Below are 27,825 nucleotides of genomic sequence, written 5' to 3'. Positions count from 1 at the left end.
GTCATAGAACTCTTATTAATGAGCTTCTTGCAACTGTAACTTAGTTTAGCACATCTATCTTCCAGCTGTTGAAGAAACAGGACGTGGTCATGGCTGACAACAGTACCCTGGTGTCTGAAACCGGGAGGAGCCTCTTGGCTGATTCTTCTGTTCTTGATTCAAAAATTATAGAAACCTCCAAAGAGAATGTATTTCCTGGATCTGTTTTGGATGTTGAAGGTAATGGGAGAAGCTTATTTTGAGACTCCTATGTTGTTGTAATGACTGATTACTTTGTAGGTATTTAGTAACTTTGAAAAACCGAAAGTTCTTTGAACTATGAAATTGTATGTAGGGTAGCCAAAAGGGTGTTGGTCTGGTATCCTTTCACCAACAAAGGGACTGTCTTAATTGTTAACTCATCTTGTTACAAAAATTTGGGTTACAGCCATGAAATCAAACGAGTCTTCTGGCTGATGTCTAGAAAGCTGTTAGTTCCATTTGATGCTTCTGTGGAATAAATCATTCTAGGTGGTGTGATGACACCATTGGAAACTACAGCTGCTCTGTTGTGTACAGCTAGACCTTAGAGAGATGAATAGTCATGAGCTTGAAAGTAAGTCAAGAACAAATCTTGAAATTAAAACCCAAGAAATAAGATATTTCTGTTTTCCTTCAATGCAGTAGCCAAAATCCAGTGGCAGTCTTTTAGTGCAAATGACATGGAGGCAACACTTGTCCCTTCCTCCTAATATTTTGAAAGCTTATTAATACATGGAGGAAAAGAACAAGATATCTAACTTCAGTTCTGATATTCCTTGGCGAAACTGAGCAGTTACTAGGAAGTAATAAACCTTGTCACCCAGGAAACACAGAAACTAGAAAAGATACTAGGTGTCTATTTTCCAGCAAGTCTTAGTATCTAATTCTGCTAGAAGCATTAAGTCAATAATTTTGTTGGTTTTCTTTTTTTTTTTTTTTAATTCTTTTTGCCTTTGCTGACTCTTTTTGCATGTTCTTGCTTTGACTGTAAGGTCATGAACTGTAGGATCTTGTTTCACCATATACTAGAAAGTTTAGGCTTTATGGTCAATTGGGTGTGCCTTAATTAAAGGACGGGCTTCTTGAGGTAACATTTATTTTCAGGCTTGTTCCTGATAATCAAGGTATCTTGAAAGGTTGCAATCTGCCTGTGTTCTTCTATGCATTATTGCTTAATTTAGACCTAACATGGATTTTTCTATTAAAAGACAAATATTATCCTTGTTTCTCTATAAACAGAAGAAATGCCTCAAATAGAAACAAGAGTGGTTTTAGTTCAGGAAGCAGGGAAACATGAGGAGCTTCTGAAAGCCTTGGAGGTATGTGGGTCTAAGGTAAAACAGTCCCTGGAATGAGATGGTATGCTTTTAGACGTCTAGTAGCCAATTTGGTTCTGTTCTTAATTTCTCCTCTTCCGCAGACCATTAAGATAATGGAAGTACCAGTTATAAAGATAAAGGAAACTAGTCCTGGTAAATCAGAAGAAAAACTAATAAAAAGTATTATTCATATGGTATGTCATGCAATTAAGCACATGTGCTTGCATGCAGCATGTTGTACTTCACTGGGACTGAAACGTGCACACGCTTTAATTTATATTAATTGGGCATAATGGTCACTATATGCTAATGTTTCTGATGGTGTTACTTGAAGCTTGTCAAAATTGGCACTTTTACACCTTCTCAAATACGGAAGTAATATCTCCAGCTCTTAATTAGTGGTGTTTTCTAACAGGGGGATAGAAATATCGATGGAGACATTCAACTGCATGCTTATGTTCAGTCAACACATAAGTTTTTGCTATGAACTGACTTCATAATTGGTTAATTGACTTCTCTTTCAACTGAAAGCTGCATTTAAACTTAAGTATAAGAAGTGGTTCTCCATTTCTTGATGTGAAAAACCAGGAAAATAAAATTTGGAACTAATGATTGAAATTGGAACAGACCAAGTTTTCAGAGCCCTTAAAATATCAAGCAATGAGCAAAATTGACTTCTGTTCTTTAGATCTTATGCAGCACAGAACTTGCTGTTGCAAGATGGATACTACTTTTTAGTAGCATCCAGAAATACTTTAACCAGACAGTCTGAAATTTCATTTCTCTTTTGTGCTTAATTTGTTTTTTTTTCTATCTGTAGATATTTCCAATACTATATATCAGTGTGAACTGATACGTAAACTACTAAAGTAACTAGAGTTCTTATTCTTCAGGAGCAGGAATTGCTTTAAGACATTCTTTTAGGTGCAGTTCATAGCTATTCTTATGCTAGAGAACAGTGCATCTCATTCAGCTTTCACAAATCCTAAGAGTCTGTCTCTGGAAACTGAATCATACTTTTTATTTTCATGGTCCAAAATAAAAATCAGTTGAGTTTTGACGCTAGTGTAAGTATGTTGCCTGAATAATGCTTTCCCCTTTATCCCTTTCATCAAGGAAATTAAAGTGCCCTACATAAAGACAGACACGTTAGAAGAGCTTGGAGATTCTGATTCCCCAGAATTTGAGACTATTTTCGTTGTATCAGACTTCCAAGATTCTATCTTTAGCAACCTCTGCAAAGCAGATTGCCGTGTCATTGGACCTCCAGTAGTACTGCACTGTGCACAAAAAGGAGAGGTATGTGCATTCTGGTGAAACCAGTTGAATAGTTCTCTGGTGCAGTGAGTTCTAAATATTAAGTGCTCAAAATAAAAACTATTTTGCCAGTCAATCATAAATAATCTTAGCAAGATAATTTTAATAAATCGAGTATCTAGTATTGTGATAGACTATTGCATGTAGTGAGAAAGCACAGGGAGACAGTAGTAAGGCTACAACTACTGCAGTAGTTGTGGGAGTTGCTGACCCACTAGTTGAGATTTTGCCATTAGGAAACGCAGCATGTAAATGGTGGTCCAGCAGACACTTTATATTTCCAAACCTTGTCACATAGAGGGGATGGATTGGGGAGGGGGAAAAAAGCGTGGAGCGCTACCTGTGTAACTTGGGATGCTCTAGTTACTTTATCAGAACACTGGCGGGTCTGGAGCTGAGCTGTAACTGAATGCACAGACTTGGACTACTGTCTGATGCATTTCAATACTAGGAGCAAGAGTACTGTATTAAAGATAATGCTAAAACTGTAATGGAAGCAGTATGCTTTTGACTAATAAGCTTATTTTCTTACTTTCAGCCTTTACCTTTCTCCTGTCGTCCACTGTACTGTGCAAGTATGTTGAACTTGGTACTGTGCTTCACGGGATTCAGAAAGAAAGATGAATTAGTAAGATTTTTTTTTTCCTTTGGATTGGTAAAACTATCAAGTTTTTTTCAAAATACTCTTCTATGCTATCACCCATAGGGTTTAACGTTCACTAGAGCTTGTATGGGGGGAATTAATTGTTTGTTCTTCTGTTTTCTTGCATGTCCAGAGGCAGCGATATTTGAGGATGGGAACAAAACTGTTTCCTTGTCCAAGTAATTCTGTCCATGCCATTTTTGGCCACTTTTTTGTTGAGTGACATTAAACAGCTCTAAATCAGTAGGGTTTAAAGATTTGTAGATTGAGGCTTCAGATTAGATGATGTTTATCCAATAGTGTTCTCTTACTTGCACAGGTAGTAGTGTGGCCAAGTAAAGCTTTGTTGTCCTGTTCAGAGCATTTGCAGACATGTTATCTTAATGCCATGCTATCTTGCTATCATGCTATCAGGACTTTAGTCCTGACCTATCTAGTTATGAAGTGGCTTGATACTCTAGCACTCTTCCATTTCAGTGATGCAGTTGACACCTAATTTCCCTATTGGACACCAGGGAATAAACAATATGGTTCCACATCTTCATCTGGAAAAAAAAAAAAAAACCCAAACCAAAACAAAAGCCTTTGCCCAGTGTTAGGGATAGTTAAGTTTGATCTGCTAGATTTAAACTGGACAAATTCTGTCAATTACCCCTTCAGGTAGAAAATCAATGAGGAAAACATACTTCAGATCTATTATATGTGAAAAGGTGAAGGCATGATGTATGATGATCATGAGAGTACTGGTGGCTTGGGTAGTCTTCCTCAAGCTACACAGCAAGACTGTATTAAATGTTAAAAATAATTAATAGTTCTTCTGCTGTATCAGCTTTATCTTCTCCTATAGATGCAAACAAGTTGTTTTAAGAACAAATTGGAGTATTTCTGTTCCTCGACATTTAATGTAACTTCCTGTAGCTTGCTTTGCAAACTACTTCTGGACTGTTCTCACTCTGCGCTGTACACTTCAAAAGATATACTGAAAACTTCTTTAATTTTTTTTCAGGTTAAGCTAGTGACCTTGGTTCATCATATGGGTGGAATTATTCGAAGGGACTTTAGCTCAAAAGTTACACATCTGGTGGCTAACTCAACACATGGAGACAAATTCAGAGTATGTAAGCTTGAGTTGGTACTTCCTGGAAACTTTCAGAATTTGGCTCTTGTAGATTAAGTTTGTAAATTATAGTTCAGCTCCTAAGTTGATGGTTTTGTTTCCTGTACTAACAACAATGACTTGTAAGGGTGAGTTCAATCTTCGTCTGGAGTTGAGCTTTGACGTGTTTTTGTCTCTGAAGATGTAAATAATTGCCTGAATGCAGAGATTTTGAAATACTCAAGCATAGTAAAAAACAAGAACCAAAATGTTTAACTACTGAAGTACTGACATTATCAGTACTTAAAACACTTAAGACACTGATGAACATTTGCTCATCAATGAACACGTGTTTATATATCAACATGCCTGCTTTTTTGACTGTCCAAACAAACTTTGAGATAACTTGCAAAAAACTTTAGTACTGGATTTGTGTGCATCTTCTTCTAAAAATTATTTTTAATTTGTTATGTGTAAGTGTTCAATTCTTTCTTTATGTATAAATATATGCAAGTTGTTTTTTTCTAACAACACCGAAAGGGAATCCTTCAGGACATGTATGTTCAGTTGACAAGTAACTACAAATTTATGGTTTTTTGTACCATGGGATATGACATAGCAATACCTATGTCCCTTGACTCTCCCTTGTTTGAATTGTTAGTAGGCTGTTGCTTTTTTCCTAGTCTGTCTTTTTAATCTTCCAGTTGGAAGAGAAGATCTACTCTCTAGCTCTGTTCAAACACTCCTTTCTGCTAACTCAAATGGAAAAAGTAGGAAAACTATAATCTCTCTCAAGCAGTCATAGAAGTTACTTTTGGAATAGTCTCTCTCTCTTTGGTAAAAGCAGTCTGGGATATATGTCTTCATACGAAGTATCAAAAGCAGAAAAAATATCCTATATTCCACTGGAAAAGAGATTTGGCTTTGTTTTTGAGAGTGATGAAAGATATCAGACTAACAAAATGGTGCCCTTCGGAGTAAGTGTCAAAATAGTTATTGATCTGATCTCCTAGTCACTGAAGAATTAACACATTCTAACTCTTGTGAGTTACAGTTGGACATGATTCCTGAAGAAATATGTTCCCTTTTTGCAGTATTTGTCTTGAAATGTAAAAGCAAGGTTATGAATTTTTCTTGGCAGGGGAAAGACTTAATGGAAATACTTACTTGCTACAATTTGTACTTTTCCTGTTTTGTAGATTGCTGTAAGTCTTGGTACACCTATTTTGAAAGCTGAGTGGATTTATAAGGCTTGGGAGAAAAGGAATGAAATGTAGGTGTTTATTTTCCTTCAGCTTTAACCTTGCATCCTGCTCACCTATAGTATTGTGAGCTTCTGTTTAAATAGTGATGTAGCACCGATTTAGTGACCTTTTGGTGCACTTTTTTTTTTTCTTTCAGTGATCTCTGTGCAGCTGATGATGACTTCAGAAATCAGTTCAAGGTTCCTCCCTTCCAGGATTGCATGTTAAGTTTCCTTGGATTCTCTGATGATGAGAAAGCTAACATGGAAGAAATGACAGAAATGCAAGGTTATTGTTTATGAAAGTTGACCTGCGGAAAGAATGGGGTTTATAGCTGATAAATACTGCACTGAAGCTGAAATACTAGATTGTGAATCCTGAAGTATTAACGAAGACTCTTCAACTTAAAGAGCTATAAATTGATTTTTAGATCTTGGTGTATGCATAAGTTCTGGTAGCTGTTGAAGACTTCCAACTTCCTAGGCTGATTGAAACTAGACAATTTTAAAAAGTAATTATAGGATGCTTGAAGATATCCTGGAAAACTTGCTACATAATATGTATATTCTGCTTCAGTTTTTATAATCAGTTTTGTGGTACGTGTCTTCACGTAATACACAGAAAGTAGCTGCAATGTTGACAACTTTGATGTGAATCATCACTGGTAGAACACTTGATTGGAAGTGTTCCATTTTTCATCAGTGTAGTACAATCTTAATAATCACATTGACAGTAATGATATAACAGGTAGCTTACAAGTCTCCAGCCTTGTATTGCTAGAGCTGTGTGTGACAGAATGATAGACATGGGAATGGAGCAAGCTTGTAACAGCAATCTCAAAAGAGATGAAAGTTGGCTGGGTTTGTGTGGTTTCTGGTGTGGCTTTTGCACCCCTCCTTTCCCCTGACCCCTTTACCTAATGTTACTTTATAGGATTGTGACATGCACAGGTTCTAGCTTGTGGATGTCTTCAGGGTGGATATTCCTGGCTTGCTCTTCTAAGAAACAAGAAAAGCTTTCCAGAATAATATTGCATTTATTGCCAGACAGGTTTAAATGCTCTCTGAACTCTGTGTACTCTTGACTTTTCAATGTGTACGTTACTACTGCATGCTACATCCGATTTCCTAAAAGTTGTCCACTGCTGGTAATGTCTGGGGGTTATGTAAGCCCAGCAACTGTTTAGCTCAATCTAGAGTTCATCTCTCTTTGCCTCTTCTCTCAGTAATGACAGGTGCCACAGAACTATCAAGTGAGCTACTAATTTCTAGCAATAACATTCTTCAGTCTTGCTAATTTGCCTTTTTTTATCTAGGAGGACATTATTTACCAGTTGGTGATGAAAGGTGTACGCACTTAGTGGTTGAAGAAAGTACAGTAAAAGATCTTCCATTTGAACCTTTAAAAAAACTTTACGTTGTAAAGCAAGAGGTTAGTGCCAACAAATTCTTGAAAGAATATTGCTATATAAAACTTGGTATGTGGGATAAATTTTTTCAGAATAAGCCACATGTTTGCATTTAGTATGCAAACTGCCTTACTATTGTATATTGTTTTGTGGTTTTTTAACTTTGGGTGAAGCTCTGTAACGTGTTCTTAATGTGTGTTTTCTTTTTTCCTTTAGTGGTTCTGGGGAAGCATTCAAATGGATGCCAGAGCTGGAGAGTCCATGTATTTATTTGAGAAGGTATGCTGATCAGTCTTAAATAATGCTCACCATGTATTTGGTGGTAAAATTAGTGTGCACGACACTGTGTGTGGGGCCAGAGATCAAATGTTTTAAAGCAGCGTTTAAGTTCCAGATAATCCATTATAAACTATATATATAGAATACCATTTTTGAAAATTTTTTTTTCTGCTTCCTAAAGGTTGAACTTATTTTTAGTCAAACAAAACACTAGCGTGGTTTCTAGCTGTTGTTTTTTTTTTTTTTAAAAAAAAAGGCCTCACCCATTTTCCCTTAACTTCCCTAAGAGAAGTTGTGTTGTGTGTTGATCTCTACAATTAACATACCTTTGCACTAACTTGAGCTGGATACAGTGGATAAAAACACTAAACTAAACCTGCTTTTACTCCAGTCAGAGAGTCCTGGACTCAAGAAGTCTGTGTCACTACTTTCTCTGAGTACTCCAAACAGCAATCGTAAAAGACGTCGTTTGAAAGAAACTCTTGCACAACTGACCAGAGAAACAGACATGTCGCCATTCCCTCCTCGGAAACGCCCATCAGCTGAACATTCGCTTTCTATTGGGTCCTTGCTGGATATTTCTAACACTCCAGAGTCGAGCACTACCAATGGAGGTAGAGCCAAAAACTTTCATTCAGACACACTTGCAATGTTTAAGAGTTCTCTGCATCCAAGTGGTAACAGTAGTGGTAGGGAAGTCTTACAGGTTTTGCTACAGATTTCCCAACTAATTCCAGGCTTTCTCCTTTTCAAAGTGTGCAGAAAGCAGAAGTGAAGAGTTCGGACAGAGGCCAGGCTGCCTCTTGTCATTGCAATAAGCATATTCGTACCCAAATGAAAGCAAGGAAGAGACAGAGTTGATAAATATGAAATACAGTACAGTGTTACTCCAAAATACTTCAAATACTGTGCTGAAAATCGGCAGCAAATAAGCAACATCGTTAACAGTAAATCATCTAAAAGCTTCTCCAGTAGGATACTTGGAGAAAGGAGGACAAAGATTCTTTTCTAAAGGCGTTAAAGGGAAAATTCCTCCAAAGCCCACTCCTCCTAGGTCTTTGAAGAGTTCTGTTGAGGTAATGCTATTTGTGCCAGCAAACTGTCATGTCTAAAACTTCAAAAGAATATAAATCATCAACTGTTGATCGGTTGATCGGTTAATTGGCAAAGAGCTTTTAATGTTTCTGCTCATGGCTCTTGTGGAAGAGAGGAAACTGCGAAATTGTGGATTAAAGGTAATATCTGAGTTTATTTTTTTTTTAAAAAAGCGCCCCAGTTTCATCATACAAAGGAGGTATCTGGAGCTACTACTGCAGTTAAAAAACCCCTGTATACCAGTCATATCTCAGTGAGGCACAACCTGGAAGTGATAATTCAGAAGGAATACAGGAAAGATCAGCTTACTCTCAAAGACCAGCTTTCTTAGATCATGCTAGCTTTCTTGTAATTCCTGGTGTGGAAGTTTCTTCTAATCCCATGTCAGCAGACAGTTTCAGAAAAAGTCTATTTTGAAAACAACAGGTAAGGTACTTATTTCATAGTAACTATGATAGTAATGAACTTTGACATAAGAATGAGTGAGTATGGGTCTCTGAGGCTCAATACATGAGCAGGTATCTAAAACTAATGGACTGTTCCAGGTTCACCTTGGCTTTAGCCTTAAGAGAAATGGCTTTCTTGTGTCTTCCCCACACTGCCCCTCCACCCCCATAGGATGAAACGTAAATGTTGCGTGCAAGGACTGATTTTAATAAATGGTTTTGAGCTACATATCTAATGCAAGGGTGGTAGGCAGCTGAAAGGTAGTTGTTTACATGGCAAAGTGAAAGTAGAAAAGTACATAGTGTATGTATAATGTTCAGCACCTAATCCTCACTTTCTACTAAACGTAATAGGGTTAAGTCATTGAACCTGCCCATAAATGGCTTACTAGTTTCAGACTATTATTTTGAGGAATAATATATTACTGTTATTCTTTAATTAGGCTGTAAAAGCTATCTTCCCTTAAAAATTCTGATGGTTTTGGTTTTTTTTTAACCTGTCTTTAAGGGTAACCCTTTTTCTTTAGGGAATCTATTGTAATAAAGCTCTGTTTTCTTTTGGGAATATCTCTTCACCAGAAACACCAAAATCCTGTGCCAGGCCTTCCAAAAACTCAACTCCTCTTCCACTAAAGCAGTCTGCAAGATGGCAGGTTGCAAAGGAATTGTATCAGACAGAAAGTAACTATGTTGATATTCTAACAACAATCATTCAGGTAAGATGGTTTTAAAGCAAGTACAGGTCAATTGTAAGAAGACATCTAGTGTTTACATCAATGATTATTTTCAATCCGTGATCTGCAGGCTTTTGAGGGCTTGGGTGCATGAAAAGTTCATAAAAAGATGACAATGTAGAGGTCTCATGTAATTTTACTGACATATAAAAATGTTTAGTATCCATTAATAATAAAGGCTGGAAAACACAATTTCTAGTCTGGGTTCTGTGATGAAATTGCAGTTTGTATGAAAATTCGAAGCTTCAGGAAAATAGGATCTTCATGACTTAGATTTTTACGATATTAGTGAATAGAGAGACCTGGCAGGGGAAAAAAAAAAAATTTAATTATTCCAAGAGCAGAATAGCAAACATCTTACAGGAAGAGCTTAATTCCTAGGAAGTTTATTTCCATTGCAGCTGATTATCTACTTAAAGAATGAGCTAAGATGTTTGTGAGTAGAAAAGTAGATGAAAGGGGGTTATGGCATAGTGATGTATCGAACTCAGTGTGTGTATCTTAAAGCCACTCCTCCATAACCCCCTCTTCCTAAATGGGAGTATCTCAAGATTGTGACAGCAGGAAAGTATGATCTGGAAGGAAAATGCTGTTGCTTTCATAACTATTTCTAACACAGTGTGTGGCGGTTGGGAGGGCATTAACTTTTTTTTTGTCTAATTCATCAGTTATTTCAAGTTCCGCTGGAGAAGGAAGGACAACTTGGAGGACCGATCCTTGCACAGGAAGAGATTAAAACTATATTTGGCAGCATTCCAGATATTCTTGATGTGCATACTAAAATAAAGGCAAGCTACAACTTCTCCCCTGCAGGGGAAGCTTCGATATTATAGACTTCGAATCTTTTCTGCATGCTTTAAATTGTATCTGTGGGATAGGTGTAGATTCATCCTGGTGCTGTTATATACTGTTCAACTTATGGAATTATGTGTAAATCCAAAGTACGCTTTAAGATTTAACACTTGTTTATAAATATCTGATGTCTGAGTATTGTGTATGTAACTAATACTGCCGTTCATGAGCTGGCTTCTCTTTTTTCTATTTTACTACATCTTCCTGTAGGAGTTTTTCTGTAATTGATACAAAACTGGTCAAAAGGGCTGGTGGTATCAGATGGTAGTCTAACTCTCACAAATGCTTATAACATACTTGTTTCTATTAAAGCAGTAAGTGAGAACTTGGAAGTATAGCTAAAGCTATGGAATTTAAAAAACCCAACAAAACAAAAAAAAAAAAGGTGTTTCCTGGACTTTAGACATGTTCATATAAGGACACTTCTATCATTTGGTAGGGAAAACTAATCCCTCCTTAAATGACTCTGAACCAATTGTCAGAAACTGCTAGCTTATAAAACTGGCTCTGCTTCAGTTGACTGGGTACTGAGGCCTAATAAGAGCTGATCAGAATTCCCTATGAGATTGTTTTCTTGAGACTTTCTTTATATTTTGATTTAGATTGCAAGCACCCTCTGAAGTCATCTCTGGGTCTCACGGTAGACTATGATGTGAGTCTTCCTCAAATATGCAGTCACAAAAATCCTCAAATAATAGCATATGACTGTTCCTGTGTGCATTTTACAGTAGGCTTTTAAAACAGAGGGACTTGCAGATTGCCTGTAACTCAGTCGTTTGTTTTTTTGGTTGTTGTTTTTTTTTTTTTCCAACTGCTGGGATCCAGTCTAGTTAATCATGACAGGTATTGATACATGCCCACTGAGATGAAAGCAGAGCATGTGTGTCCATGTGTCAGCTAGGATTCACCTGCAGCATGTGGTGTAGACAAAGCTGCTTAGACGTAGTGATTGTGTTTTCCTTCACCTTTGATGTAATAAAGAGAAGTGGCAGCAACAAACTAATATTAATGGTGAATCCTTTTCACTTAAGGTGAGTCCTGAACCTTCAGCTGTGCCCTCTTGTCCCTGTTATTAGCTGGCAGTGAATAAGTTTGATCCTTATCCAGCTGGTATAGGCTTAACAGCTTGATCTCACTTTCCTTGACACTCTGGTGCAGGAAGTGAGGGAAAGCTATGCTAGTTCTGTTTCAATCCTATTTTATGGACTTAAGAGTCCTATAGTAGTTGTGGACTCTTCATTAGTTGGCTCAATTGTCTTCTGTGTATACTTTTTTTTTTAATAATCCCTTGGGATACGTTCTGTAGTGTGTTGGGTGGCAGTGTCATCTTGTTGCAGAGTGTTGGCTAGTGCTGATACACTGCTAGGCTCTGCTTGCACTGATTTAAAACTATATATTCAGTAAGGCAGAGGTCCCTTGCTTTCAGCTCTCAGTAGATGAAGGGGCTTAATGTGAAATTGTACAGCTTTCAGGATTGCCTCTTTTGTCAGCATGGACACACACAGCTAATTATACATGTTTGGCAGAACACTGATCCCATCTTGCAGCTTTATGCAGTTCATTCTCATTTTCTTTCCCCCATCCCTGTATGTATTCTAGGAAGACCTGGAAGATCTTATGATGAATTGGACTGAAAGCAAAAGCATTGGTGATATTATTCTTAAATATGTAAGTTTCTACTGGGGTTTTTTTAAGAGCTATTATGAGCTATTATCTTGCCTTACAAATAATCCGCTTGTAGGAGCTAGCAAACACAAGCAAAGCACTACTGAGAGAGAGAGAGAATACTAACTTGGATCATTGTATTTTCTGTTTAGACTTTTCAGTTCAGTTAGATTATATACTTTGTACAGGTAATCCATGTCAAGTTTAAGTGTATGTGTCTGCTTGTCTGAGGGGGTAAAACTCCAAATAGATATGGCTTGAGAGCTGTAATTTGTAACACTACAGACATGCAGACATTAAAAGGGGCTCTTCCTGTAACCTTAGCTATCTGTTGCCTCTGGTCAGTGGTAAATAACTAGGAAAATAACTCTTCATGGAAGCTTCTTGTGTTCTTCATTCAATACTTGAAATGCGTAAGTGAATAAAGACTCCTTGTTTTCCCAAGTACAGAATGTGCAGAACAGGAAAGCAATGTCTGGGACTGCACTGCATTTTAAAATAAGTAGTCTGCTAGGTATCTTGTGCTTTTGCTGACCTGATCATTTTGAGGCAAATAGCGTTTGGCATTCTGAAATTGTCAGTCTAAGGTATTGCTTCTGGTGGTTTAGTGTCTTCTAAAGGCGTTTGCACTAACTGGAGAAAACATCTGTCTGCCTGTCTGAAATTTCCAAAATTCTCACTAAAAGCATCTTGCTAGGTGAGAATCTGCCTTCTACTTGAGCTGCTTGGCACTTTCCAAGATTCACATGTGTACTTGATGTTTCTGAAAGCAGTCTGCATTTAATCAGCATCATTGAATCTTGGGCATCTGGCATGCAAAAATGTCTTAACTTGTTCTGTGAACATGCATGGGTTTACAACACATTTTTTATTATTCTTTATTGAAATGTGCCTTTGAGCAGCTTTGTATGGCTTGGGGCATATGAACATATGTACAATGCTACATAATATGTAAAGCGGAGCTGTAACAGTTGTTTCTTTCAGTCAAAAGACTTGTTGAAAACATACCCTCCATTTGTGAATTTCTTTGAAATGAGCAAGGAGACTATTACTAGATGTGAAAAGCAGAAGCCAAGGTTTCATGCCTTCCTAAAGGTAAGTGTCTGCAGAACTAAGTCTTTGAGTAGAACATGGAGATCATTACCAAGTAAACTACTTAATGCAGTAAGTGGAGGAATGTGGAATTTTGGAAGCTTGGAGGAATGTGAACACCTCTTGGTGAGACAGAAATAGGAAGGATTTGAATGTCAATCCCTCAAGCTCCTTGTAAGACTCTTTCATAAGAGGTCCAAGTTCCTCCTCTGTTATACAGCTTTCAAGGTAGTTTCATTATATGCATTTGTGGCTGGAAAAAGTGCATTCTGATTTACTTTTTCCCAAATACATGTCTTCTCTTTTCTCTAAAGGTAACTAGAGCTGCTGCTTTTTAGTGGATCCCCCCTCCCTGTGTTTAAAAGACTTACATTTCTGAAATAGCTTTTAACTCGCTTTCGGCAGCTATGAAGTTCCAGGCAGGTAGAATCTCTCAACATTCTTGTGACTAATGAATAGGAGCATAGCAGTAGAGATGTAAGAGGAATATGATCTTCAAAGAAAGAGTTATCTGAAGATGAGTCTTAAGACTCTTGAGCTCTTCAGATAAAGGTATATAGCTGATTATAGTGCAGCATAGCTTTAACTCTTCTATATCCGACAAGTGTCTCTCAAATAGTGGAGTAATCAAACTGATAGACTTCAGCTTATGTTTTCTGAGGTACCAGGAATTATATCCAAGTATTGATATCTAAAAGATGGGAAAATGAATAAGAAGACAATAGTCCATCCCCCGTCCCACTCCACATTAGCATTAGCATCTGAAACAAGAACTGAGGGGTTGATAATAAGGACAGTTTAAAATTAGACATTCTGAAAACACAAATCACGTGATAAATACTGTGCAGATTTGAATATAATGTTTTTTAATATGATCTGTTAATGACCAAGTATCTGTGGTAAACGATTCTCAAACTTCAATGCTAGTTTCAAGGAAGACAATTTTTCTTCTAGTCTGTGACTTTGGAGCTTTTGTGTGTGTGCGGAAAAAGTAAGGATTGTTTCCTTTCTTCCCTTTCTTTTCCCCAGATAAACCAAGCTAAACCTGAATGTGGCCGCCAAAGCCTAGCTGAACTCCTTATCCGTCCTGTTCAAAGGCTGCCTAGTGTTGCTCTACTACTAAATGGTAATCTAGTGAGATTTTTTTTTATTAGTTTGTCTGTGAAGGTGTTAAAACCAAGATAAAGTCTGCTTTTTGTCATAATTAGCAACAGCTTTTCTTATATAAAACAAGCCTGATTCTGGGAGTTAATCATGTTTAATGGCAGTCAGCAAGACCAAGAAGAAACCAGACTTCTGGTTGAATTTCACTTGTTCATATATTTGTCTGCAGGATACAGGTAGAGGAGGAGTTTGCTCTGACAACAGTTGTGTCTCTTCAAATACAAATATAATTGAGATTCAAGTGCAGCTAGCATAAACTAGAGAACAATGCGTATTGACAAGGCTTTACAGCTTCATACATTCCACCTGGTATCAACCACTTGCTGTAATAATGATTATGTTAAAATAGTAATAAAAAAACCACATCACCCCCCTTTGTTTTGGTTAGAAAAAGACTTTTGTGCTTGTCTATGCACTTCAACAAAACCAGCATGTGGTCTTGTTGATTTTCTTTGACTAGTTTGAGGCTTTGGTTTTGTATTGTAGGTGGGTTTTTTCTTAATGAGATGCATAGACAATTGGTGCTCAGCCTACTTCCCCGCTTAGTCAAGGCTATTTTGACTCCAGAATAGCTGTGATTTCAGTCATCATATCTGATTTACAGTTTAAACTTGAATTTTTCATATGTCTGGCACTTGTAATGTGTGTGCATGTTTTGGGTTTTTTCTTTAATTGCAGATATTAAGAAGCATACAGCAGAAGAGAACCCAGATAAAGTAACTCTAGAGAGAGCTATTGAATCATTAAAGGAAGTGATGACGTAAGTGATGCTTATTCTATGAAACATACTGTTACACTTTTAGAGATACCTGTTCTTTCTAAATTCCTCTTAGTGTGTTGTTGCCATAACCTTACTCTCCATGCAGATATACATAATTGTATGTGTTCTTCAGTCTCCATTTGGCCAGTGTTGTCACTTTGGGATTCTGTGCCAGAGCTCTTGAAGGAGTCTGTGGTGTTGTTACCCAGCACTTCTGCCTGAACCTCTGCTGACTCCCTGCCTCACCCTGAAGCTGAACCTCCCGAGTCTGCTCTTCTGTTCCAACTCTTATTTCTGTCTGTTCCCTCCAGAGTGGAAGAGATGCGTTTTGTCTTTAAACCTTACTTGTATGCATGTATTCACTGAAAGGACACGCAATTGTTGGAAGATTAGTTTCTCTTCTGGTCCTGTATTAGCTATTCTTGGCACCATTCCATGAGTTAATTAGCTTAAAGCTGGAGCTTTTTAGATTGTAAGTCTCACCTCTTTTGAAGTGTAGCATATGTCTCCAGCAATAAGACCTCCTGTATTAATTGGGTAAATGTTTGTTCAAATTTAACACCACCAACAACTTTTAAATTGTAATTATTCTTATATCTGCTTCTTGGTAAGCTGCAGTCCTGACTTGGGGGATAAAATGCAGGCTGTATTGGGTTGGTCTCTAGTTCAGAATCTTACAGGGTAGGGGAGGGGCATTATTTATTAACTGAATGGTGTGTCAAATACTGATAACATGACAGGAATATTGTTCTGGGTCTGAAGTTTCCTATGTTCTTAGCGTGTGGTATTTGGATACTTCAATGAGCAAGTGTGGCTGATTTTGCATTTTCCAGTGCTGCTGTGTAAACTATACCTCTGAATGTTTAGCTTCATTATTTTTATGTGTGTTAAATGCAGTGCATTCATTTACTGTTGCTTGATACTGAAGACAAATATAATATACTTCCCTCAGACATATTAATGAAGACAAAAGAAAAACAGAGGCACAAAGGCAGTTCTTTGACGTTGTCTATGAAGTTGATGGATGTCCAGTAAGTAATTCTCTGAAGTGGCAGACCTGTAAAATGACTGTGTGGTAGTTTGCTTCCTTTGCAAAAGCATGTGAGGTTAAAATGCAATGGTGCTGGTTTAAACAGATTTCCAGTGTTAAGCTGTAAGCAAGCAGTAATCCAGCCCTTGAACTAAATGCTTAATGAGCTTTTTGCTTCTGTCACTTAGGCCAATCTCTTGTCCTCTCACCGAAGCTTAGTTCAGCGTTTGGAAACGGTAGCACTTGGTGATGACCTCTGTGACAGGGGAGAACAGGTCACGCTCTTTCTGTTCAATGATTGCCTAGAGGTAAGATGACTATATAAGTACATCTCATGAACTGAATGATAAAAGGTTTGACACTACATATGAATATGAGCAAGTAAAATTTAAAAACTTTGAAACAGAATTCTTAGTCATGGGAAGCTGATAGCTCAGTGCTGATGTGTTGGCTTATACACTAGCTAATGGAAAGGCAATAAGTAGTTGGATCATCAAGAGGTGTTAATGTAGCCTTTAATGTCTTGCAACCAGATCAAATTTAAAAGCAGCTTATTATTTTAAGAAATAAATGTTTATCTGAATAGCACTTTGAGTAATACCAATGTGCTGGAGTTCTTGGCTCAGCAGGATGTTTGTCCTTTTAGAGTTTAGTCATATTTAATGTGAGTAAACAGGGGGCCTCTGGGGTAGATCTGTCTGTGCTTAGGCTACCAAAAAAAAAAAAATCACATATTAAATTCCTTAGACTAACAGTATGTTAGGAAGAACTAGAAGGGAAAAGTAATATAACTGGGTTTTGGAGACTTATGTGGAGAAACTGAGGTTGTAAAGGACAGTTTGTGAAAGTACTTGTTACTGTCTACAGCAGTAAAGAACACTGTCTTCATAGAAGACCAACTCCTAAAATAGTCCAAAATTAGTGCTGGCTTAAGCAGCACTTAAGAGACTCAAGCCTATTGTTGTGACTAGTGATGAACTCTTCCTGGGAGTCAGGTTGACTCAGCTTCATGACTTACAAAGGAGGGAAAGGAAAATGAAAACACTTTTAATAAAGCTTCTTGGCTTATCTCTTGTACAAGATAAAAGCAACTGAAGATACTTTACTTAAGCATGTAAGATACCTATGTGATGATAATGTAAAGTGAAAACTCACTGACCAGCCTCCACTGCAAAACCCACTCAATGGCTGCACGCACAAGCAACAGCAAGTGATACTTCTAGGACATAACATGCCATAGCCTAAGTTGGATCATGCATATAGGTGTTTTCTGTTTAAATCTAGACTACCTTGTGGTGGGTTTCAAAGGGCCCTTGCTTATTATGCAGGGTAGAATTGAGGTCTGCAATGCAAAATTACTTCCTCTCATGTCTTTTTAAAGATATTTTATTTTTGAGGTGAGTGTATTGATGCCAAGTAACAAGTATTGCTGGGCCGCTTGAACTGTAAACAGTGAATAGTGAGATGAATGAGTTCCTTAAAGACTTATGCGGTAAATAGTGAAACACTCTTGAGTATTTTTCTGTAGCAAGGCTTCCTGTATACTAGAAGGTAAAAGAAGAGAGACAAATAGACGGCAATAGACCTTCTACCTTTAACCTCTTTGTCTTCAATTTAACTGCAGATTGCCAGGAAACGGCATAAAGTTATTGGTGTTTTCAAGAGTCCACATGGCCACACAAGGCCTCCTGCATCTCTCAAGCATGTTGTTCTCATGCCTCTCTCCCAGATCAAGAAAGTCCTAGACATCAGGGAGACAGAAGGTCTGTATGCTTTGAAGTGCTGTGGTAGCTAATGAAAGTTGTGGTTCAGAGTATAAAGGTCTGCTGTTGTGGGACAGAATGCTAAGATATATTTGTTGTGTGGTATGTTAGGTCTGTGATTTTTAGTATAAGTTTCTCATAGAAGCTCTGAATGAGCTTGAGAATTCCTTGCCCTGACACCTCTTGTTTTTTCAAGGATCTCTGCAGGATGCTGAATTTGACAGAACTATTAAATAGCATTAGCATAAGCTAACCAAATGGCAGTGTGAGTTAAACAGAGGAGTACACTTGACAGCTCTGGATTTACAAAACAAAAAACCCCAAACCTCAGTCCAAAGCATTAGACTGGCCAGAGACAAGTGATGTTGCTGTGAAATCAAATCTTCATTTATCTGGTGATGATGCTGTTTAGGAAGAGCTGTGCTTAGCATCTTAAAAGAAAGATCTAGATGACTTAATTTCTGTGGCTGCTTTGCCATGCTGAGGCTCTAGGGGTTTCACTGAAGTTACGCGTTTCAACAGCAGCAGAAGCCATGTTACAGTACTGTTCCAGCCTTGACAGTGACTTCTTTAGAAGTCTAGTCAGACTGGTTTCTAGATCTATACTGTAGAAAGATAGATTTGATATTTCGCTGTGGGTGATGGTATGCACGTCATACTTGTTCTGCTTTATGTTCTCTGAAGCACCTGAACATAGAAACCCAATAAAAAGTAGAAATGACAAAGAGGATAGGTAGTAGATATGATGCATACCTGAATTCTTAAAAGGTACTTTAGGGTTTCTCTCAAGAATTCTCTTCAAATTTCTGTGCAACATGTAAGTTTACTTTGTGACTTGAGTGATGGGAGCCATTTGTAAGCATCCTATTTAATATTTGCTAAGAACTTTAGTATGGAGTTCTTGGGAGAGGTCAGCTACTCTTTCTTGTATACATTCCCTTCCAGGACTGTTTTTCCAGTGCTGCTTTTCTGAATTGGCAATGGATTATTTTTCTTTCTCTCTCAGCTGTGTTTAGCATGCTTCAGCTGGGTCTGCTATAAAGGAGTATCAGCAATGGGTTAATTTTCTGATGTCAAGTAAGCCATCTTTGCTAAGTTTAAACAGTAAAACTGGTGTAACGTGACTTTGTTGCTTTTTCCTGCTTTACAGAATAGGGTAAATAATATTTTCCTTGTTCTCTGTGGATAAAGAAATGATCTGTCCAACACTTTGTGAGTTAGAGAATGAAATTGATATTTACTGCTATATCTAGTAAAGACCAACTAGTCTGCAGACTGTACTATACAGATTATTTGGTGAATAAACTGCTGGATGAACAGCTGATTGCAGCCTCTTGATGAAGGATATGGACAGAACTCGATGCTCTTGCAAGTGATGCAACAACTATCGTGTAAATAGAGATAAAATCCTTGCACCAAATCATACTGTCCCTAACTCTAGCTCCTGGCAGATGGAACATTAGTCTTCTGAAGGTTCCTCATGAATTATATGAAAAAAGATTATTCTTTGTCTTAACTCCTTGTCTCTTTTTTTTTTTTATAAACCATAGATTGCCATAAAGCTTTTGCCTTAGTTGTGCGGCCACCTACAGAACTCAACAACAAGCTACTCAGTTTCCAGATGACAACTGAAGAACCTCCTAAAGAAGACTGGTTGAAGATGTTGTGTCGACACGTGGCTAACACTATTTGTAAAGCAGACGCAGTAAGTACTCTGGAACCATGTTGCTGACTGGAATTACTTCTCTCTTTTTGGCTTGAAGCACGTGAAGCTAAAGAACTTGTTAATAGTGGATGTGCTGGAGGTGAAGTAGAGCAGAAAACATTTGCACTAGCACGTCTGCAAGTGAGTGGTTAAAAGGTGGAAAAGGAAATGGCCTGGAAGTTACCTTCTACAGAGGCTAATAAGTACTTAAAAACCAAGAATCATGCCTTTTCCTCATTACAAAGTAATTATAAAAAATTTAAACTCTGCACTGTGGATCTAACAGAATTGTCTTCAGCTAGCTTCTGTCAGACCTATGTTGCAATTTACAATCCCAGCATTATGAATCGTGTTTTGGTTCAACTCTGTGTTAGGTTGAATTCTTTGTTCTACATCTCATCTGCATGGGCACCATAATGTAAGAGACGTGAAGCATCTTCCTCCTATAGACAGAAGCCTAAAACCTTAAAACAAAGAAGTAAAGAAAACAATGAAATAAAGGAGGCACTCGCCTCCTCACATTTTTAGAAGTTCAATGCGTGGGCTTTCTGCAGCCAGAAAACTACTAATTTGAAGAGTAGATCCTCTCCAATTAGGGCAAGAGACTTTCAGCTAATGTTTTGATTATGTAAGAGTGTATGCGTATCAGTCATCCAAATTTGCTGAAAATACGTGCAGTACATGTAGCAGAAACAACTAGTTTAAACTAGAAATGTCTTATGTCTGCATTGTACTCTTGCTGTACAATATTTGGTTGTCTGATTTTTAAAGACATGCTTGTTTCAGGACAGGTAGATAGGTAATCAAAATAGCATCTTAGTTTTATTTTGTTTGGCTTGTCATCTAGGAACTTATGAATGAGAAACGTGGCTTTGTGCTTTTCCTTCCTTTTTAGGTACTGAATAGGGAAAGTACTGATTCAGAAGTGTTCATTTAATCTGTCTGTCTCCTATCTTCAGTCTCCTGTGTTACGTATAACACAAAGGCATGGAAAAATGTTGGGTTTTAATAGGAATTAAATCTCTGTGTAATAAATGTATCATTCCCTCTTGCCCCAGGACATGCAGAATCATATGCTGACAAATTGTAACCTATGCTGAATCCCATTAGTTATAATTTCTGTACCTACTGCTTTGTACCAACTATGTAATACTTCTTTTCTTGCTGATTTAAATGTCAAATTGAGCTTCAATTTAAGCACACTTCGCCTTTTCCTTGTTTTTCAAGAACTCTGTGGCATCATGTGAGAATGAGATAGTGTTGGCTTTGTCACATGGTGGCAGTAAAGGCTTTAACTACTCTTTATTAGACACTAGGACTAGCCATACAGCTTGCTGTCTGGTGTCCTTATGATTTTTTTTTTCCAAAACTTTTTTGGGGGGTAAACTGTCTTTTCTCAAAATAAAACTCCAAAAGAACAACAACAACAAAATAACGCCCAGCAATATCCCACTCTCATTTCTGTCCCATCTCTGCCCAAGTTTTGTAAGTAGCTAGCCAGGGATTGCTTTGCACATGCTAGAGTTTAAGAATGAAGCATGGGGGGGGGGAAAAAAAAAACAACAACAAAAAAAAAAAAACCCAAACCAAAACCTGTGGCTATTCTGAAACATCTATTGGCTTTAAGCAGAAAGACTTAGTCTTAATGTTTGACAGCTGAATCTATCAAGATTGCACTTCAGAAGAGTGCTAGATGTGTCAGTGAAACAGAGGTATATATCTTGTGAAACTCCCTAGGTATACTTCAGAACTACTGCCTTTACTTTGGTCAACCCTGAACTTGAAACAGAATCAAACAAACCAAATGTAAAACTACTGATGAAGTGATTTCATAAATTGACTGCACCAGCAGTTAATCTAAAGAAGTGACATGAAAGCAAATAGCTGCTTAACTGTGTGTTAAGAGTTAAATATGGAGGAATATGGCAATTAAAACCTCTAAATCTGACCTAAAGGACTAGAGAATGATATTTTGACAAATGCTGATGTTTGACCATTATTTTTGTCTATAGGAAAATCTCATTTATACTGCTGATCCTGATTCAGTTGAGGTAAATACTAAAGATATGGACAGTACTTTAAGCAGAGCGTCCAGAGCAATAAAGAAAACATCAAAAAAGGTAAGATACCACAAAGATAGTGCTTTTCAGTAAACCTCATTTTAGTTGGGGAATTGTGCTAGTATTCCTGTTTCAGGTGTTTTGTAGTATTTACAGTAGTGACAGGAAAAACTTAATCTGAACTAAAACTCTTTAAGTATAAGCGTCTTAAAGAAGGTGGGGAGTGTTTGAGGTTTTGACTGAGTAGTTTTGGAGTATCTGTCTATAGTCTTAAGTATTATGGTCATAAGTATTATGTTGTCATTTTTGAGTGTTATCAAACTTACTCTGTTGTAATATATTTGAAAGATTCAAAATATTAAAAAAAAAAAACCCAACCCTCAGTTGTAACTGTTTTTAGCATGTTGCATGCAGCTTTAAAACTCCATTCAATTACCTAAATTCAAGTACCTTCAAAAGTAGGATGGGTGTAGAGAGACTGTCCTGGTAATAGAGTAGAGTTTGAAACAGCAAGGAAGTAAGTGCTGAATGCTAGTATCTGCCCAGGTATGCTTTCCTTTGTGTATGGCTTAGCTGCTCTCAGCTAACAGACTGAGGAACTGTGCCCTGTTCTGCTAAGAGGAGCTGGCTGGGAGGCAGGAGGAGGGCTGCCTGTCTGTGCTATCATGCTGGCTGTGCACTGGGTTTGGTTCTGCTAAAGTCTGTGTGTGTGAGAAGGGGTGGCAGAGAGTGGTGCAGCAAGGAGGAATCTGTTCCCCGTTCTCAGCAGCCTCACAGCAGGCCTTAGTATGTTCAAGATAATAATTACTGTTTCTTAGAGAAAACCATAGAGGCTCCTGTAGTTTGGAAGCTGCTGAAGACTAAATTGAGAGCAACTTAAAGGAGAGGGGCCTGACTTTGCAGAAGAGATATGGGGAAGCCTAGTTCACCAGACCTTATTTTGACATCTCCCTGAATCTCTGCCCTCCTTCCCCATTCCCCCCTGTTGTCTGCCCATATTTGGACAGAGTGAGAAGACCAGGAGTGATGGGGTGACCTTAAGAGTCACAGAATCACAGAATTGTCTAGGCTGGGAAAGACCTTGAAGATCATTTGTTTGGCTAGTTTTGATACAGCCATATTAACATTTGATACACGTCCTACAGATGTTCAAAATTTGAATGGTAACCTATATTATTGTAGTTATTACAGCCTGATTTTTTTTGTCAGTGTATAACTGCTTGTCAAACTCCTCAGGTTACAAGAGCATTTTCTTTCTCAAAAACACCAAAGAGAGCTCTTCGAAGGGCTTTAATGTCACATAGTGCAACAGAAGGAAGAAGCCCCAGTTCAGCTAATGAGAGTTATATAGGCAGCCGACTGACTAGTACATCGTCATTAGCGGTAAGTGATTTGGCTGTGCAGGCAAAATAAGTAACCTTTTTTAAGATCACAGTTAGTTTAATGTCTGGTGCTTATTTTACTTTAACAGTTTCAAGACTCGCAGTAGAAAAACTTGTTTTTAACTACGTTCATAGATGTATTATTTTCTGAGCAAGAGTTGTTTAATGAGAAGGCTTACTTGCAGAAAATGCAGAAAAATCTGCTGTATGTACTAGAAACTGGGAGTTGCCTTGTACAATTAAGTTGGGAGAAAAACCCCAAAACAAAACAACCTCTTTTGCCAGAGATGAAATAAGTATCCTCTTCTCAGAGGGAGAAACTTCCAAAACCCTGACTTGTGTTGGTTCATGCTTTTGATTTTGGACAATATACAAATGTGGTGTACAACCCTGAATAGCATGGTGAAAGTATCAGTGAAAGTAGTGAGATGATAGATGTGCTGAGAAACAAACTGGGAAGGAAGGGTAGAGAAATACAGATGCTGCAGCCTGAGAGCTTTTAAAAAGGCAAGGGAATTATTTCCTTATACGTGCTTAAGAAAACTTGGTAAAAGAATATATTCTACACACTGCAACTCTTCTGCTATGCCTGGCTACCTATTGCAACTTTCTTCTGCTTACCTGAGGTCAAACTCAATTTCCTAGTACAGTCTAGTAAAGCAGACTAGATTTGGAGGAATTTTTTCATCATCTTCACCTTTATTCTAGTGTTTGAGTAAATCTATATGCTGAGTAAACATCTGCTTTAAAGTCTATAGTTCGTAGGACAGAAGGCCAAGAACAGGATTTCTTGTGTATCTTTCTACTATTGCCTCATATGTCAGTACCTTAATATAGAGATAATTCAGTATGTTTGAGTGGCCATTAAATTGTACAACATGAAGATATTGCCCTGCTCTCCCACATGAGATAGGCATGAGAAAATATGGAATAATAAGGGAGAAAGTATTACAGTGGTCTCCCTTGATTTAGAGGAAATAAAGTCTACCAGTGTGGCTGTATCTCAGCTCTCTTTAGAGACTTTTTCTTCAATTGATTGCTCCAACAACTGCTTTCTAATTCTAATATTCTGTCTCCATTTTCATACAGCACTGTATCTCATTTCGCATGAAAATGCAAGTCATGTACTTTTCTCTTTGTGTGTCTATTCCATACAAAAATATATTTTTTCCACAAAATGATAGGAACTTACAGTAGTAAAAACTATATTCCTATTTAAATTCTTCCCAGAGTTTCTTGGACCTTTGAGGTATTAAGCTGCAGCTTGGCAGCAGATCATATGTTGTGTGTGGTGAAGTGTGATTTTTTTTTTTTTTTTTTTTTTTTTTTTTTACCAATCCCACACACCACTGAACTTGTGTAAAGCCTTTTTGGTTGAATCACAAGTTTGGTTGAATCCCTAGTGCAGTTCTTGAGAAGGAAATGAAAGCTGCAGCAAACCTCTGAGTCCACTGAGAGAGTCAAATCTGTTATTTGGACGTTGTTTTATTTAAATTAAATCCTGGCCTATGCTTATGTGGGTATTTTTTTTGGTGTAGAAAAATCATGAAGTAAAAATATCAATAAAGGTTGGATGCTTGGGCTTTTTCATGTTTGAACTAACTCTTGAACCCCTTCCTAATTGTAGGTTGCTCATTCATCTTCTACACGCAGCCTAAATGGATCTGTTAAATACGCTGTTAATGTTCATCGCTCCAATTCTGTTGATTGGAGCTCACAAAATTCCAGGCCTCGACCTGTGCTATGTCCTGGTTCTCCAAATACTCACCTTTCAAATGCTGTAGAAGAAAAAACCTCTTCCAACTTGGAAAGCTTAAATGGTCATGCCTTGGACAGATCATGGCCTATCCCTATTATTACTACCACTTGTGTTGATGCTGGGGATGATAACCAGGGTGGTGCTGAAAAGTTCTGAGCATCACATCCTGACTGTTAATGCCCATCTTGCATGAAGTGAGCAAAAAAATCTTGATTCCTCTAAGCTAAGACAGCACGGTACAACTATATAAAACCCTAGAATCCACAAAGTGTTTCAAATGGTGTTGGGTTTTTCTTTCACTTGTTCTAATGCACGGGGTTGGAGTTAACACTCACGTGTGGTCCAGTTCTATTTCTGGTTCTGGGTGCAAAGTTAATTCTTTAACAAATCCTTTTAACTTTAAAATTTTTGTGTTCTTAATTTCTATACAATTCAATTATTTATTGTTTTAGGTGTCCAAGTGGCAGTGTAGATCAGTGGGTGAAGTTCTGAGGACTTAACTTGGTTGCAGGAAAGTCTTGAGCAGCTAATTTTACCTATGGTTTTAAGTTTTTGTTCCCCTATCTGTAAATAGAAAAAAATGTCCTGTATAAAATACTCTAGAGTTTAATAAGAGCTGCTATATAAAGAGGAGTTTAGGATTTATTTTTCAAATATTGTCTATGACTGCAAATAGAAGATATGCCATAAACAGGCATTAGACTTCACAGTGAAGTGGTATATCCTTACCTGCTCAAAGTATCCCTATTTAAAAGATTCTTGAAGCATGCAGGTGCAGCAAGCTGTCTAACTACCATGACCTGTTTATATGCTGAAAAGCTTGGCTGTGCTATAACGAGCAACAGAAGATTGCTTGTGAAAGTATCTTGAGGTCTAGTGTAAAAAGAAGATAAAATCTCAGCTGATCCAGAGAGGTTAACTTTTAGTGCTACATATTGATGTGTTGGTAACTTTAAGTCCCAGAAGCAGCCTGTGCTCCTAGCACCAGAAAAGTCAGCTTTTTGCCTAGTTTGTGCCCATCGAGTGCAGCTAAAGCAAGCTTTGGCAAATCATTGCGATGTCTATTGCCTTCTGTAGTCAAGAAGGCATGTGTTCAGGATCTAATTTGCTGCTCAAAGCTTGTAAGAATACAGACAGTTGTAGGATCTGAGGGGAGCTCCATTTCTCTAAGAGATAATCATAATGTATCTTGCCTTCAATTTGGAGGGGGATTGTTATTGCAAAAAGTGTGATGCAAGATGTACGCTAATACTTGGTTAACAGCTACTCTTCAAACACATGTTCCCATATTCTGAATCTCTCAAGGCTGGTAATGAGGAAAAAATTTATTCCGTGTTTTTTAAAATATACGCGTTCTACTCATTTGGTGCTGTTTAACTTTTCTGTTAAGAATCTGGAAGTGCTCAGTCATTAATTTCAAAAGCTGCCAATCTTAAATATCTTCTGTACTGTTACATCTGTTACATTCCTTATACTATATATAAGGATACTCTGTTTCAAGGTTGAGAAATGACTACTGCACTACTGACATTGGCTAATAAAATGATCAAATAACCCTTTTTTTTTTTTTTTCCTTCCCCAACAGGGTATTCCTTCTCCTTCCTTGGTCAATCTTCCCTCAATCTTTGAAAAAAGGAGTCATACATTAAGTCGATCAACAACCCACTTGATATGAAGCATGTTTAAATTACAGTGCTGTATGGTAGTGACTGACAAGCAGTTGCTGTTCAAATGACCTGTTACTGACATTAATGGTACCTTAGTCATTAGCACTTAGCAATGATTAGCAAAATGTTAGATAACACTAAGTTAATCACAAGGGGTTTTTAGTTGTGTTGAAGCAGATCAGCTGATCAGTGGAATAAGTAACTCTGTCTTCATTTAAGACACAGTATTCCCTTGCACAAATTTTTCTCACCGACATTAATGGAAGCATTTTCTTCTATGGAAATCGCCCCTCTAGGCAATAAACTAGTTTGTCAAATTTTGAAATGAAGATGATGCTCACATAACTTACAGCAAGTTTGGATGACTCTTATGCTTGCCTAATGTCATCAATTGGCAGGGCACTCTAATGTTTGAACTGTTCAGTTCTTAAATAGAGATGCATTATGAAGTACCTGACCTTTCAAGTATGACAGTTAACCTGTTGTACAGCTGCTTATTCCAAATATTTTGTAAATGTAGTTGTTTGTAAAGAAATAGAATTGACTTTCTGTGGTTATGGTCTTCTGCAGCCTCACCATAACACAGTGGTGTGTTAACATGGGTTTATTGTGACAGTAAGTTTAAAGGCTATGAGTAGCTTTGACCACCAAAACTGATCAATTGAATTCTTTGAATTTCTTTGAAGTGGAAGTCTGAGAAAAGTAAACAAAAAACCTCCCAAACTCCACACCTTCCACGTACTTGTTAATGAATAATTATTTAATGCATGGGATTATTGATGTGACGTCATAACTTGAGAGCCCAATTTTGGTGTGTCAAATTTCAGGTGTAGTACTCCGAAGGCTTTTACCTGGCATTCTCATGTATTTGTGTCTTCCTTCAAAACTATATGTTCACTTCTTTCATCTCTGAACAGTTAGTATGATGCAATGCTATCTCAGGAACTATCTAAATATGTATATTTCTGCATTTCATTAATGGTTTAACTTACTGTCTATTATCAGGAGTTCTCAACTTCTGGTTTCTTTTTAACCACCAGTGTCTTGTCTTATGTCTATATGTAACTAGTGATGTTTCTGAATGTGTCAGACTTAAATGTTTTTTTTATATCTCTTTTTGCCACTCTAAGCAATGTAAATAAACTGTTTAAAATAACACTGCTTCTGGCTTTACTAAACAGGCTTTTATGAGAGTGTACCTTTTTTTGTGTGAAAAGACAAAGCGTTGTGTTGGGCTCCAGCCTACAAATGTACTTTGATTAGTTGTATACTTTATTAGGAAGAACTATATAACTTGGTAGGCCCGAAGCTGCAGAACCAAACT

At 37.5% G+C, this 27,825-nt stretch overlaps 1 protein-coding gene across 1 annotated transcript; it reads left to right on the top strand.

The window, feature by feature from the left end:
- The first annotated feature begins 89 nt into the window (after positions 1-89).
- ECT2 (epithelial cell transforming 2) lies at positions 90-27,825 on the top strand. Its single transcript, XM_074834598.1, has 23 exons — positions 90-219; positions 1,261-1,340; positions 2,457-2,639; positions 3,196-3,285; positions 4,307-4,414; positions 5,596-5,669; positions 5,798-5,928; positions 6,956-7,071; positions 7,265-7,327; positions 7,719-7,941; positions 9,448-9,584; positions 10,271-10,390; positions 12,054-12,122; positions 13,104-13,214; positions 14,241-14,337; positions 15,054-15,135; positions 16,088-16,166; positions 16,354-16,473; positions 17,790-17,928; positions 19,479-19,633; positions 21,646-21,753; positions 22,930-23,076; positions 26,420-27,825. Exons 1-23 carry the CDS (start codon positions 90-92, stop codon positions 26,507-26,509), a joined length of 2,652 nt encoding a protein of 883 aa, XP_074690699.1. The 3' UTR covers positions 26,510-27,825.

The sequence above is a fragment of the Strix aluco genome, chromosome 9 (genome assembly GCF_031877795.1).
Source record: "Strix aluco isolate bStrAlu1 chromosome 9, bStrAlu1.hap1, whole genome shotgun sequence".
Lineage (NCBI taxonomy): Eukaryota > Metazoa > Chordata > Aves > Strigiformes > Strigidae > Strix > Strix aluco.
Note: the sequence above shows the minus strand (reverse complement) of the source record. Positions and strands in the feature narration are given on the sequence as shown.